Source organism: Polistes dominula, unplaced genomic scaffold (assembly GCF_049000335.1).
Source record: "Polistes dominula isolate Pdom_NZ unplaced genomic scaffold, Pdom_raw_medaka contig_73, whole genome shotgun sequence".
In the NCBI taxonomy this organism is placed as follows: domain Eukaryota; kingdom Metazoa; phylum Arthropoda; class Insecta; order Hymenoptera; family Vespidae; genus Polistes; species Polistes dominula.
The window spans coordinates 4,194,007-4,210,814 of NW_028300951.1; the positions used below are offsets into that span (position 1 = coordinate 4,194,007).

The 16,808-nt window shown below is 32.5% G+C and overlaps 1 protein-coding gene across 2 annotated transcripts in view; it reads left to right on the forward strand.

The window, feature by feature from the left end:
- LOC107063997 (nephrin) overlaps positions 1-16,808 on the forward strand; it is a 133,681-nt gene that overhangs the window by 15,485 nt on the left and 101,388 nt on the right. For both annotated transcript variants that reach the window (XM_015316229.2, XM_089172390.1), the window contains exon 3: positions 4,437-4,569. In XM_015316229.2, the coding sequence (XP_015171715.1) occupies positions 4,437-4,569 (133 nt within the window). The remainder of the gene's footprint in view (positions 1-4,436; positions 4,570-16,808) is intronic.

A 16,808-nucleotide genomic window follows, 5' to 3' on the forward strand; every position in this document is an offset into this window, starting at 1 on the left:
TTACTAAACTTATTTTAAATGATTCGTTATATCGACCAACAAGATTCATTATTTCTCCTTTCGAAAACAAAAAACAAGATAAATATTCGGATCACATTTTTTTTTAATTTCGTACAAAAAGTTCGTACTTGTGCACATAAATACGTCAAAAAACACGTAAATACGAGTAATCCAAGTTTCGTAGTTACAAGTTCTAAATTAATTTAGATGCTATCAAAAAGTGCAAAATGTTCAAACCTTAGCAATCATTGCATCAAGATTGTAATTAAGGTTTATATATCATTCATAAAAGTATTCGCGAAAAGAAATATTGTAAAAAATGTCAACAATCATGAACCAAGAGAGATTGTAATTTTTCGTTGAATTTTCTTGAATCTCGTTCGTTGAATCCTATTAACTACTCTGCACTCTGATTTTTCTCTCTCTCTCTCTCTCTCTCTCTTTCTTCCTCATCCTTTCGTGCACTTTTCGTTTTCTTTTTCCACTGAATAAAAAGTCGTAATCTATGCCAGCCATCTTAAGCGAAATCCGTATAACCCATTTTCCTTTTCAGTCCAGTCACCTTTTCGTTTCACCGACCAAATATAAAGAACGTAAAAGATATTTCAATAGTTTGCATTCTATTTCACCATTCTTTGGTTTAGTAAGAGAGAAAGAAAGAGAGCAAAAAAAGAAGAAAAAATAGTGAAAGAAAGAGATAGGGGGAAAAAGAGTAATTACGAAATAAGAAATACCATCTAAGCGAGGGAAAGATTTTCAAGAAGGACCGTCACCATCATACAACCGTTCGCGAATTCATTTGATTATGTCCGGGTCGAGCTCTGCTAATTATGCTCGTTGCTATGAAACACGTCAGAAACAGATTACGTTTCTAACGACTCTACAATGCTATCTGTAAATTAATTATTATTTTACGCGAAACCTAATTACGAGAAGGTACAAGGACTTTTTATTCTTCGAAGCATCAAAATCAATTTTACGCTACTGGTTATTGTGCCATAAAAATCTGAGGAATGTAAAGATTTTCCATTTGATTTTTTAATGATAAATATAACAAACTAGAAAAGACGCAAAGGAATAATAATTTATTATTGTATTCTCTCTCGTCGATAATCAATAAGAATTTTTTCTAAAATATCTACAAAATATTCCAAAGATATTAATAATGTTCTAATTTTTAATTTTATTTATTAAAAATAAAAAGAAAGAGAAGTGGAGAAACAAGTATCAAGGAATCTTTGATTCTCTTTGAAGATTGTATCTACTGACAAATGTCCCATTGTTTTTTTCTTCTCTTGACCAACCAAGGTTAAGTTCCTTACCTACTAGATCCACTTCCTTTTTTTAAACATTTCCAAAGGTAGTGAGAGGGCCGAACAGTAAATCAGAACGTGATTCGATCCTATGTCCGTAATGACGTTAACCGATGTCTTACGAGTTGGAGAATCCGTAAGTAATCCCGCGATCTCTTCTAGTCGAGAAATAACATTTAGTCAAGGTCTTTGAACGAACAAGATTGGATCCCATGGGAGCTAAAAGCGTGCCTCCAATCGAAACGACCAGTTTGATGTTTTCTCTTCTCTATAAGATTAGATCGAAAGTCGCGTTTGTCGTTAACGAGAACAAATAACGATGCCCTGTGCTTTCAAGCGGAATCTTCTAACGTAAAACCACTCCTTTCGAGTACTTTACCAACGTAGCTTACCTACCGTGTAATCGATATCAAGTCACGTACATTTATCACGGCTGTCATTGCACCACTTCAGCCTAGCCACCTTAAGAATAATTGGACTAACGAGAAAGGACTCGATGAGCCCAATAACGACTTCGTCGTTTCGTCACTGATCCAATTTCAAGCTTCAAGACCATGAGACTTCGATTATAGTGCGAACACGTTCTGGTTAGTTTTTATTGATGATTTTGATAGGTCAATCTCGTCTGAGCTCGAGAAACTAAATCCAAATAAACATTCGATTCTGTCTGTGCGTGTGTGCATATGTATTTGTTTAACTTTCAAATATATCACCTTAAATAAACGTCTAGATATCTTTTTGAATTATCGATAGGAAAATTATTATTGATCTCGTGATATAAGGTAAATTATTATTTATTATGTGTCCTTATTACTCTCCCTTTTACGGGCTTGAGAGCCCGTTGACCTCTTTCCACAGCCCTGACACACATCCAGGGAGTCAACAGCACACGGTGTTCCGAAACGATGAACCCATTCAAGTACTAGCCGTGCCCATAGCTGTTTAACTTTAATAATCCAACGAGAAATAGTTCTTTCAACGGAACTTATTATTTGTTTTACTTTTTATTTATTGTAAGCTGCATTATTAGAATGTGTAAGTTGTGAACATTCCTAAAAGAAATGAATGTGAAAAGAAGAAGTTACCACGGTTTTGTTTAGTAAAACGTAATAACTGTAATAATTACAATTGTGGTAATAGTAGTACGTGTTTTTATAGTTGTATATTGGATTAAAAAGATGAACCATATAAAAAATATTTTTTGTTAGTTTCGTTTCGTATCAAAGTCCACACGTTACACGTGTTACTCCGATATCAAAATCAAATTGACTTGAAATTCGTAACAAAAATCAGATTACACGGAACGTGAATTCGTGAAAAATTTTCATTCGTTTTGATTTTTGTTCTCGACATTCAATATGGGCATTTCGAAAATTGACAAATTCTAGAAAAAAATATTTATTTTAAAAATAATATGATCCTGTAACATAAATTTTTTCCCCAAATGGTTTATTAGAACAATAAAAACTAACAAACAAATAAAAATTTGTGTTTTTATATTCGAATGAAAAATGTTCATATTTCAAATACGAAGCTTGTCGATACGTCCAGTCGAACAAATTTAAAGAAATGGAGTAATTGTTCCCTAAACAAAAAGTTAGAAAATTTATAGCAATTAAAGTGGAAAAGCGAAGCAACCTGTCTGACCAGATTGACATAAAAGAAATTGGGAGGCGTCTGTTACAAGCCAACTGCATTGGTTGTAGTTAATGCGAAAAACCTATCACATGAAGAGACGTCCACTACTTTTATCATTCGAAATACAAATATGAACATTTTTAAAAATAAAAATATCATCTTGTGTTCTATATAATAAAAAAGATAAAAATATAAATTAATGATATTATTGGACTGTTTCACAAATATCCAAGGGAGGGAATATAAATAAAATTACATTTATTTATAAATCGAATCTATTCCATGTTAAAATTAATTTACAAAATAATACTTAAGTATGATAATCATGATATTGATATTTAACGATAGAATTAAAAATCTTCTTATGTGGATAGATTTTTTTTTCATTACCTTCACTCAAAAACAAAAAAACAAATATATGAAAAGGAAAATATTATTGACCGCGTTGGAGAACGATTCGGTCGAACGCGAAAGTCGAATGCGGTAGGATTATTCATGAGCCGTTGGAAAAGCGAATACGAGACCGAGTTACCCGATAAAAATCTGCATTATTGCCGGAAGTGCTCGTCGACGAACTCACGACCGTGCGACCGAATGGTAAGTGTCGCGAACCGTGCTTAAGGATCCACTTCGCTTCGAACGTCGACCCATTTGCTTTATACAGGAACTTGGCTTTATTCAAGCTCGCATTTCTTTTACGCCCTTGCGGCCGATACTCAACGAATAGAGTATTTCGAAAAGGTCTTATCCCATTTTCGTAAGCGCTTTCTATCTTATAATTTTCTCGTGTGATAATCAACGATCATTCATCGATTCGAATGACATAATTTATGCCACGAATTTAACGCTTCAATCTTAAGGGTTGAAAATTTTAATCCTACAATTTACATTTTTTGTTATAATATTATATTAATACAAATAAATAAATATTTTTATTCGACAATAAATAATCGGAAAAAACGTAATCAACAAAATTAGAACAATATAAATATTACTTCTTTTTTATATAATTTTTGATTTAAAAAGAATTTTATTTCATATTTATACGTAATAAAAATATTTCAAAAATATAAAAAAATATCGTTCTATTTAACCTTAAAATATAATTATCATCAGTTTAACGACAATAGTTTATGATATAGTAATTATTTTTTTCAATTATTAAAATACACTGTGTGTAACTGTGCCAACAGTACGGTTGTTGAAAATTTTCAAGATACTTAAAACATTTAATATCGCTAGAAGAATAAATCAGAAACGTACAAAAATGACTTTTTCTTTAGGAAGTTAAGAAAAAGCTGAGAGTTTTATTTCAACAATAGAATGTTCTTTAAATGATTAAAAGAAAACGCAAGCGAGGAAGAATACTTTCCTTGAAAAATCTCTTTGAAGAAATTTCTATTCTATTCTATTCTATTCTTTAGGAACGTAGATAGTTTTTGCGCGCGCCGAAGAAGCTCACAGTTTTCATCGATCGTGTTTCAGTACCCATGGTGTCGATACAAGGGGTGGCCGGTCAAAGAGCGATTTTACCTTGTAACATACAACCACGGGAACCAAACGATGCCGTCACTATGGTCCTATGGTTCAGGAAGGATAACGGCGATCCTTTATACAGGTAAGCCACACGAGTACATAGAAGTGATTAAACTTTTTCATTTTTTATTTCTTTTCTCAACTATATTAAAATAATTTTAAATGTTGCATAATTACAAATGATTCATCAAGTCTTAAAAAGATTTATTAATAAAATAATGAATGAAATATAAAAAGAAAGAGAAAGAGTAAGGGCTTGAACGAAATCTTAATGAAATCTGATAAGTCATTCGTAGTAATATTAGTACATAGTTAATTTCAGTTCACAGCTAAAAAAAGGAAGGTTGATTTACAATTGTTTATTTTTCTCTTTTATAATATAAATTTTATCGTTTTACAAATGAATCAACTGTAATCATCCTGTACTTATAAATAAAAATGATATTCTGTGAAATGAAAAAAAAGGACAGATAAAACGGGTTTATTTGATAAAATAAAAAATAAAAATAGAGAAAACAAAAATAAAAATGTCTTTAAGAGTATTATCTTGATATAATTATTGTCGTTACTTCTCTTCTAAGTTTTGCCGAGAATCTCACAAAAGGAGATAAATAATGCCCTCTATTGTGGTTTGCATGGCTACGTAATATCTAGATTTTGTAAATAAATAGTCTTTTCTCGGACGGAAAAGGACAATAAAAGAGGGAAAGGAGAAGCGAAAGAGAAAACAGGCAAGTTAAAATGTCGGTGGTTACAATGGAAGTAAATTATTTCCTTTTACTCGTTGTTCAACGACGATAAAAAAAAAACGAAGAAAAAACAAATACATTTTTATCATATTTTAAAGTAAAAAAGGATAAAGTCGTAATCATCGATGGTTGCATTAATATCGTATGATATAAGAAAAGTACACGTTTCTTCAACAGAAAAGCAAAGATTTGCCTAGGATGGAATAAGAATCATTCTTATTCGTTGTTTTAGAATACGCGTGTTCGTTTGCGGTTGTTTGTACAATTTACATTCATCGACATAATGGATTCGCGCTAGCTACTACTATTGAGATAAATAGATCGAGAGAGAGAGAGAGAAAGAGAGAGAAAAAGAGAAAGAGAAATGGGAATCATACGGAAAACTAGGGATTTTGCTAAACCGCAAATCGTCTTATGCTCTATCCTTTACACGTTAGTTTTGTCGACGGACGATTCGAGCCTCGTAAATATCTTCTTTATTGGAAGAACCATAAAAGCAGGATCAGAATCGAACCGAACCGAAAGTACTACCGTTTTCCGTGCTAAAGCACGTAGAAAAATGTTCAGTTTCCCCTTCTTACTCGGAAAACATCTCCCTATTTGAACATTACGAACTTTTATTTGTCTGGCAATAGCAGCAATACGTTTCGATACCGCTCGTATCTTACAAAGTATCCCTAACTTTCCTAAAACATATCTACTTTTTATTTGACTCGTATAAACTCATTAAGAACGGTTTTAAGGAAACTGAGACTGGACAATCACTTATTTTACAAAAAATCGAAATATTTTAGAAAAAGAAAGTTATTACTGATATCATTTCTATCTATAATTTTTATTTTCATCTTCAACTATGGAAAAAAGTAGCCTTGCAAATAAAGAATACTACACAAAAGAATTTTCCAAATATTATAAATATTAATGGTAAATAATTGCCAGAATGCTTAAATTCATTGAATAAGTACTATTTGAATACGGCTACTAAATCTATTTCTAGTTTATAACTAGTATTACTCTGGTAATAAGTTATTATTAATAACGAAAGCATTCACACAAATATCCTTCCCTGAATGACCACTATCTTCATTATAATCTGAACATACAAATTTATATTAAAATATTTTCCAAAAATATAAGTAAAATTCGTACTTGGAGTACTTATAGATGTTTAAAAACATATGTGCCTTTGAATGATACTTCACAACGTTCATAAAATTTAACAGCGAGTGAGATATCTACATTATTAGAAAAAATATTATTTGAAGAAGAATCAAAATATTGAAGACAGATATAATAAGTCATATTGTGCCTAAGGGTGTAACGCATATTTTTCTGAACTAGCTTTCAAAATTCATGTTAGAAATCTTGCTGTCTCGGTGGAACGTATTCTTCAATCATAGTTCATCGGATATAAGGCGAACGAACTAATGAATGAATGAATAAATGAACGAATAAACGAACCGTGCCCTTGTAAACGTTTTATTTTTGTCGAGCAGCAGATTTTTATGGTTAACGAGAACAGATAACGGCTCTTTGAAATAGCTCTCACGTGCATTTTCGTTATAACGCAAACTCGCACAACGTTATTGGGTTTCATATCGCGTAGTGCTGTACACCGAGATACAACTACGAAAAAATCACATAGCCATGTTATAAAAATTTTTCATTATAATGCAACTGTAATTAACAGCACTAGCAGGCGACATGAGTTCCCTTGAAAGACATGAGTTTTATATGAATTTTTCTACTACTTTGTGTTAAAATTATTTTTTCTCAACATAAAAACATCAGCATACCATTATATATCAGTGTATTTTTTATTCTTACTTTTTTAATATCGAAGATCAAATTTCCTAAATTATTCAATATTACAGTCACGAACAATTCTTTAAGTACACGAGTTCTATATGAAACTTTCTGCTACTCGTAACATTTTTTATTTATATTATAAATATCTATCTGTTATATCATGCGTATATTTTGAATTTTGTTATCTGAATCTCGATGATACCCTTTCTTAAAATATTCCATTGTGGAATATCATTGTGATGGAACGATATCAAACGATTTGAATTTCTAGTTATATATCCCCCTTATTATCGGGCACTCGATCGAATTCGAGTACAGATTCGGATATTCAGGGGTTGATAATATCATAGACATGAGTATAATCGTGTATATGTATACGTCGCGTCGCCTTTCTCAAGTAGATCATAGGTAACACGGTCTTCAAACTACCTAATCGTCGAACAATTTCCTCGAACCTCTTCTGTTTACCAATATTAACAAACATTAACATAAATATCTATATTTATCCATTATTTATATAAAATCTATGTAAATAAGTAACAAAAACTTTAGTTTATAATTTAAATAAACATTTACAAGAAAGCTGTTTTTTCAAAGCCTTAAAATGGAATACCTGGATATTTTAATATTTATTTAAACTTTATAAATATATAAATAATTTGCTTATTGTTGCTTTAAGCTTATATATTATAAAGAAGTTTAAAAAGTCTTCTATGATTTCGATTGTTTTTTGTTTTTAATTTAAATAATACATTTTTATATAATCCATTTAAAAAAAAAAAAATTTTTTAAATTTTTTTACCTATTTTTGGTATTGCAAACAAAAACGTTCAAAAATGGTTTGGAAATACTAAAGCTTTTCAATAGAAAATATTTTACTCTTCAAAACAATATTCGAATCCCAGTTTAGTGAACCCGAGGGTCCAATGTTTGTAACGATATTTATATTTCATGTTCGCGTGGAGGCATATAAGAGGAGGACGAGAACGAAAACAATGATCGCTATTTCATATACTAATACTTGTTATTTGCTTTGTTCTCGTACAATTTACTCGTAATACTAATGTTTATTTTTCTATAGAAGTCTAGTCAAATTTTGATTTGATTTTTATCTAATAAATATATCACTAAAATCACTTCACATAAGAATATAATACACTTTAAAAACGTTTTAAAAATTATTGTACAGTTGACACTTGAAATATTTATTGTATCATATTAGCTGTAAAACGTCAGAAATATTCAGCCGTAAAAAACTAAGAATTCCTGCTAAAAAGAGTTTTCACAATCAGTATTGTAACCTTAAGAAAAGAATATAAATCGATAGAAAGAAGTACGAATGGAAAGAAGAAAATATCACAATAATGATATATCGTAACTCAAAAGTCTTATTGTTAGTTCTATCGATGGGAAAAGATGGTTTGTATATATAGGTAGAACATGCGTATCTATCGTTACGGTTGTGAAAGCGATTCTTACAGACTAACATATCGGATAACGAGGAAGCCACAACTCATCCGCACCGCTTAGGATCCAACAAGCATCGTCGACACGGATTCAAACGTATCCCCGGGCGCATCCTTAAACCTTTAAACGTGCACGACGTAATATTGCGCTGGCTATGTTATTAAGCCGTGTTCCGACCTATCCTCCTCTCTCGTCAAACTTTCAACCCTTGTTCAAAAGCAGCTTAGTGACGCGTATCATTTCAAATACTCCCCTTTTATACAAATTATTCCTATTCGGTTGTCCTATTTTCTTTTTCTATACTTTTATAAATATATTTTTAAAACTTTTGAAGTTACATTAATATAAATGGTTATTTACCAGTTACGTTTAGAAGATTATTTTTTTAAAATATATGAAAATGTTAAAACTCTAAGTTTTTTTACAATAATTTGATGAAAAGTACTCCCAAATGTGTAATACGATTAATATTGATGAATGCCACTCGACTGTATCAATAAATGCATGTTTCATATAACGGTTCTGCATTGTTAACTCTTTTATTGCAATATTTAATGTTTGACAAAGCAAATTCGAAAATCGAGTCATGGTTTAATTATTCACAAATTTCATATTGTTATGAATAAATTAGCAATTTTCTATTAAAACCACAAATGCAACTATATCTAAACAAAATCAAAACATACTGTCAACATATGGATATTACTGAATACGTAAACATTTGAATGAAATTACTAAAAAAAATAGTATCTAAAAATCAATATAAATAACATTATTACAGATAATAATGATAGGTAATTCAAGTGCTGCGTAAGTAAGAATAAAATAAAATACTATTAAGTCGGAGATAAGTTTCTCGTACGAGTTTCTCTGTACAAGTTTCTCTTACAACGTTAGCAAAAGCAGGGATTGACAAGAAGCGCTGATCGGGCTAACAGTTAACCACTGATGGTGCTAATGCTGACGCTGACACGTCGTCGTTAGGTGTTAACGGTGCAAAGCCTCGCGACATTCAGTTAAACGCTACCTCCGCGGAAACGTTCTCTCGTCGATCGAGCGGACAATTGTCCTCGCGTTCGCGCTTCCATTGTGGTAGCCTTACGTGTACCGATTAGGGGTGCACGCTTGCCCGCTCGCACTTGGTTACTCTCACTCTCATTCTCTCTCTCTCTCTCTCTCTCTCTCTCTCTCTCTCTCATTCTCTCTCCCACCGTCAATCCCATCCCCTCACTCCCACTCACCTACTCTTGTGAGAGAAAGCTCCAGGTATAGCGTTCATGTGTGCGTTACACACTGATTCAAATTATCGTCCCATTGTCCGCGTCGTTGCACGATATAACGGCGGATTTCTACGATATGCTGCTTCGTTCTACGAACGAATCGGCAAGCCCTACCTATTATCCGTTATTGTCAGCTATTGTTACACGTCGTTCGTTCCGCGATTAAACCGCTGTCCTTTCTGATTTACACACTGCGATCCCCGAAAATATGCAATTTACTTGCAATTCAATGAACATTGATCGATACCCTATCCATGCTATCGCATAATCTATGAAATAATAGTTCTCTACTCTAATATGTTACTACGAGTTATCCTTGTAATGATATAACACTGCTTGCCTCAATGCGACAATTATTAAAGGATACCAAGTTAATGCGAATCAATCTAGTACGTATTAAGATTCATATTTACACATTACCAAACGTTAGAAATTCATTAACTATCAACATTGACATAGATATCTTTAGGTACGTGTATCATTTGATAGGGTTATATCATTGACTCAAGTCTCCTCCTCTCGTCATCCTACCAATCGCTGTTCCTAATTAGTCCCAACTATCGAAGGACGACTAACGATCGATCTTTGAACATTGTCCTCATTTTGCGTTAGTCTCTTTCAATACGTACAATGCCCTAATTTCATGACGGTTTATAGGTACGTATCATTTGGAGATATGATCGATCCCGTCACTTATGCAATCAACAATAGCATCGGTTTACTCGTATAACCTCATTGATCGCATTTTAGTACGTAATTAAAGTTCTCTCTTCCAAGTGGACATCACCGTTTATCGTAACTTACTGCAACATGCTAATGTTCAATGGGCAATCGCTATCGAATATCAATTGTTTGTAATTAGTACCGGTTTGTTATTTGCTACATTTATTACAACCAATGTAAACTTATTTTATCGGCAAAACATTTATACGAATCGATATAACAACAAATCGATTGCTAAACTTTCTACGAAAAGTTAAAATACTCTAATCTTCGTGTAACATGATCAAAAATTTGACAATGAACATACATTTTACCGTGTGCAATATTTCGCTCGACCATTTTGCATCATATACTCGAGCCGACGATATAAATAGCTTGCACAGATTCAAATGCGTTCATTTTACACGCAGTAATTTTACCGTCGGCATTTCGTTAACGTAAAGCACACCACTAAAAGGAAAAAAACTCTAGAGTGCATTGACAAAGCTTACGCTTGCGCATTGCTACACAGAATTAAAATATTCTCATACAAGCTATTCCCTTTTACACTGTTCTTCGTATATGTATGCAACCTTATATATATATGTACATATATACATACATAAAAAGGGGCGCTTTTCTTCCTTCCTAGAGGAAGCTACGAATTTTCAATCTTTTATTTAACAAAATTCTCGACAATGTTGATTATTCGTTTCATATAAATTTTATTACTCTTAAATCTCACTTCTATTTCCCAATTTTTGATAATATTACAACAAACTTTAACAAAATATTTAATATAATTTTATCTTATAATGTAAAACAGAACTGAAATTATGTGTATATAATATAAACCACAATTTGTTTTTGAATTCCGAGAAAAATAAATTATATTTAAAAAGTATATTTTTTCACTGTACAATAATGTAAACTTAATAACAACTTTATTATTTTTTCATTTAATATTTCTAGAATTTTCTTTCGTAATATCAAAATCAAATTAGATAGTTTCAGAAAACTAGTGTGTTGTATTCGATCGTTTAATTATAATTTTAAAAACGTAAGAGCAATATATCTCAACAATTTCTGATATTTTTCAAATACGTTCATTTTGTTGATAATAGAAGTAAATAATGATAGAACTCGATGCGGTTCGTTGGAGAGTAAGATCATTTGTAAAATTTGGACTGCAAGCTGTCCTTCGATTATATCCATTTTTCTTAAGATCGCCTAAAACCATTAAGTATTTGTAGGATATTCTGTAGCAACAAAATATATCGATAAAGAATTACACGTATCGATTTCTTCCAGGTCATCGTCTACTTTCGGCTTCGTTCGGAAACTTCGGCTTCCCTATACCTTGAATATATATACACATACATATCTAACTTACGTTGAAAGAAACGAGAACTAATGTTTCTCCTAGAGCGGAATGAGTGCTATACAAATGTTTTCTATTTTTTTTATCGGACACGTTACTCTCTCTCTCTTTCTTTCTCGTCTTTCGATATCCGTGCTTTCATTCATGATAATTTTATCTATCGACTTGAATGTTTGAACGTTGATAAAACTGCTGTATCCTTTTTCTCCTTAAATATACGTAAGAATTACCATAAAAATAATATTAGATGTCGGTTGGAATTTAAAACGACTCTGTACTTGTCAAATTAGTATTAAACAAATTCAATGAAAACAACGCATTTCAATATTGGAATAAATATTAAAAACCACGATTTTGGACTCATCCGTGCTTAAAAACAGTATCGAAATGTTCGACAATAAATCAAAAGTAAATAACGTCAAAATTTTTCCCACAGAAATATTATAAATGATCTACAGAGTGAACTTTCCTAAAATATTTCACCGTCGAATTTATAACAACGTTTGTTTAAACTATTACTATTTTTTCAACCGTCCAGAAACGTTCGTGCTTATCGTGCTAAAACAGCGTACCAACAGCTTTATCTCCGTTCAAACTTGTTTCCGAGTCATTTTTAACCCGCTACAAACATTATCCAATACGTTCTACGCGATATAGACCATTCATGTCGCACGTTTAAATGTCCTCTATTGAGGATAAAAATGAAGTACTTCGGATACTTTGTAAAATATTTATAGAGTCTGTCTGCAACAGCTCGATAGGAATACTATTATTAAAAATATCTAAAAATCGATGAAAGAGCGTAAATTTCAGAATTTCGATTTAAAAAATCATAAAATACAAAAATTAAGTTCTGTGTTGGTAATAGGTACAGATTTTCAAGAGAGACAGAATTTTTACCAGGCTGTGAAACGATAAGAGAATAAAAATGGAGAGATAGATAGGAAGAGGAAGAGGAAAAAAAGAGAGAGAGAGAGAGAAAGAGTGAAAGAATGTTACTCATTGCTGTTGTCGCAGACTCCGGAAGCTTTTATCTGCTTATGCTTTATTTCGAGGTGCGGAATGGTCCATATTGGTAGAAAAAACGCACGCGAACCTTGTGTAAACTGTAAACACACCGGAGAAGAATTCAAACGACGAATATAAAAATGTGGCTCCCTTCGTGAAGCGAGTCCCTTTTGTTTCTGTCATCCATTTATGCATGACGACTGCTGCTGCTTAATCCTCGCGCCTCTTCTGTTCATCCCTCCTAACCCCACCAGCTCAACTCGTTGCCCTTTCCTCTACTTCTCTCTCTCTCTCTCTCTCTCTCTCTCTCTCTCTCTTGGTCTCTCTTTATTCTTCTTTATTACTCTCTTCTCTCACTCGCAACTCTGCTCATACCACGTCACAGACTTGTTTCAAGCTCGTTTAATCGTCCCCACGCATTCCTAGCCAGGAGCCGTGAAACCATCCAAGAAAAAGATAATAAAAACAACAAAATTAAGCAAATAAAACGAAATAATACAAACATTTTCCATCTTTACAACCATTTTCATTTGTAATATTCGAATAAATTAACAAGCTTATCGTACAAATTACTTGTGACAATTTTTGGATAAGCAAGAAAAAAAAATAGAGGAAGAATGAAATAATTTTTTGTTCTATTCCACTTGTGTTTTATTAGCTAACTCGAGAATGATAAAGGAATGGATTTGGTATATTGAAATTCGATGATATTAAAAAGTCTGTGAAAAGGTCTTGGGGAATATCGAAAGGGAACAATTTTCTTCGGCAAAAAGATCGATAGCGGACGATGTCGAGATTTGGCCTGGAGTGAAGAGTGAAATAAGGAATCGAAGGTAGAAGAAAAAGAGTAATGGACGGCATCGGAGTTATTGCCTTTCGTAAGATAACGATCTACCGAGATAAAATACGTGGATGTGCGATATTGAATGACTTACGAAGAAATATAATGTAATTTGTCACATCTAACTATCGTTATAGTCGTCCACGTCAAAAAATTTTTCTTTTATTTAATTGTTTTTTTTTTGTGTATACCAAGGACTATTACAAAAAGCCTAATCAATCCGTAAATAACATTTGCATCAACAAAACGTAATGTTGCGAAACGAGTTTTCGAATAAAATATTATTTGATTTACGAATTTTCGTTCACGTAAATCATATATAAAAAATGAACGAAATTTCCGAATCTCATATTAATCTTGTTGAACGTTTAGCAACCCAAAATCACTGTAAATGTCAGTAATGGCCATATAATAATCGGATATTATATTCAACGATTGAATCAATATCCTTCTCTCATTATGCCATGGCAGGATTCTCATTTGAAAGAATAATGGTAGAGAATGGTGGGTTTCACAATGATATTTGTATAAAGGAAAGATGAACGAGTATAGTTGGGTATCGTGATTCACACAAACTTAGACGAATTCTGAAGGACATTCATTGAGAAATATTTGTTTTAATTTAAAGTTTAGCTATAGTATACAGATTTCCTTTGATTCCACGATAAAACAGAAAAAAGACAAAATATAGATAACAGGAATTATTTTTTAGTGATACGACGCATAAAACAAGAGATGTTATTATATAAAGATCTTACATCACGTGGCGAGAGGAAATTTAATTTTACAAGCATAAAAAGAAGAAAAAATTAATTTCATAGTAGTTATAACACGAAAAAACCTTTTACGAATCTATCCCACGATTAAAAAGCGCTTTGTCATTGTCACTCGCGACAGCACGCGACTCATAATGGGTAAAAGTTATCGCACGAGAATTACGTTCGTTCTTTGGGAGAGTAAGAAAGTGAATGAGAATGAAAAAAAAAGAAGAAGAAGAAAGAAAGTATCATCATCCCATTCAATATTCTACCTCATTCCAAGAATACTTTTTCTCAAAACGTATTAACACGAATCATTTACAAGGATTAAAAAAAAAAAAAATTCATATTCACATCGCCAATGACACATCTGTGCATTTCATCGAGTATATTATTTATGACATTTAAAACGACATCAAAAAAAAATAAATCTGTATACCGCGTAACGAGTAGCCAAGTGACGTAGCTAGACGCTAATTGCAGTCGCTTCTCCTTCTCCTCCTCTCGTACTCAACGTCGACGCCTCCGCGTTATTAGAATTTCTGCGAACCCCGTTTATTACTACGTCAGAAGGATATAATCTCTACGGACTAGGTTTTTCGCTTCTGGAGTTTTCGTAATTAAATATCATTTTGTCATTGTCACTCTTACCGGCCTCCGGGCGAGAGCACCCGTGTCGTAGAGCGAACGAAAGTTAAAGCTAGCAAATTATATTTCCTCCTCGATGGAGAGAGTATATATAAAAGTGAAAGATAGTAAGAGAGAACTAAAGACAGAACCAAAAGAGAAAGAGAGAAAGTAAGAAAGAAAGAAAGAGAAAGTCTAAAAAGAAAAGGGAAGAAAAAAAACATAAGAAAGAAAAGAAAAAAGAAAGAAAATACAGTGCCGCAGTGGCGACGCCGTCTGCAATTACAATGCTTTAATTTTATGCGCGAAGTTAAGCTCCTTTTAAGAGTCCCGGGAGTGGTTAAATCCTCCTACCCTCCCCCTGCTCTCCCATGAAACATTCGTTCTACTGACACTACCGTATTCATGGGACTACCTTCTTTTAGCCCGTAGAAGACAGGACCGCTTTCGGAAGGCGCCAGCAATTATTTTAATTTGTTTAGAGGCCATCTGCCTTCTCTGCTTTCACCTCTTACACCTTTCTCTCGCTTTCTCTTTCCTTCTTTTTCCTTCTCTTACATCTTACCTCGCTTTTCCTCTTCTTTTTCTTCTTCTTCTTCTTCTTCTTCTTCATCATCTTTATCTTATTTTTTTCTTTTTGCTTTTCTCTTTTTTTCACGCCTTAAAATGAATGTTTCTCTACGAATCCTCAACGGGTAACATCTTTACTCTTTTTAAAAGCTTCTTTTACTCTCTCCCTCTCTCTTGTTATCTTTTTTTTCAAAGTTTGTTATTCAAAAGTTCATTGATGTTAACATCTAATGAAAAACATCTAAAAAATCACTTAGACGATACTATAAATATGTAATCTTGATGGAAACCAGTAGACCGTGACCATGTAAATTTCTGTTATCGACCAGTCTATATATTGCATTTCCTCCTCCAACTTTCCCTTTGACAACAACATTAACTATTCAGTTTCGATGCTTCTATTAACCACTATTCCGTACGGGTCACTATGGTTAACTCTTTGAATTAACTCAATGAGCGAAAGCCTTAGAACGCGTACAAATCCTTTGGGATAACTATGCATATAGCAGTTAATTCTGCGAATTTTGAAAATGAGAACACGAGCAGACTTACATATGATTGATCGAAAAGGTTTCAATTTAGCTTTCACCAAAAAATATTATACCAAGAAAATAGGAATATTGCTGCTCAGATGATTCGAATTATTGCTAAACAATGCAATTTGTTTCGTGAAATTAAATCAACACCCGTTTTAACTTGTACAAAAATTTAATTAATTTGAAATACACTTGTATGGATGTATATGCGTGTTGCAGAGGTTTTTTTCAATTATTAGGTACTTCAATTAGTATTCCTTTTGATGAAACATTAATAAAATCTTCCACAAGTCTTCCAGTGGTAATATTACATTTAAGGCCATTTGAACTTTATACGGTTTCATCGCGATCAATATAAAATTTAGATGAGTTATCAGAGTGAACAGTGAATCAGAGAGAATAATCTCCTAGTCGGGATCATAAACGTGAGCAGCGAACCAGCTATAATCAAATACAAGAGGGATACAAAATACATCGAGGGATAACGAAGGAACAAACTATCACAGTTTACGAACAGACACATCAAACTAATTTATACGCACTTATAACATGAACAAAGAGAAACAGTAATAACTAGGATTCGCATAAGCTTG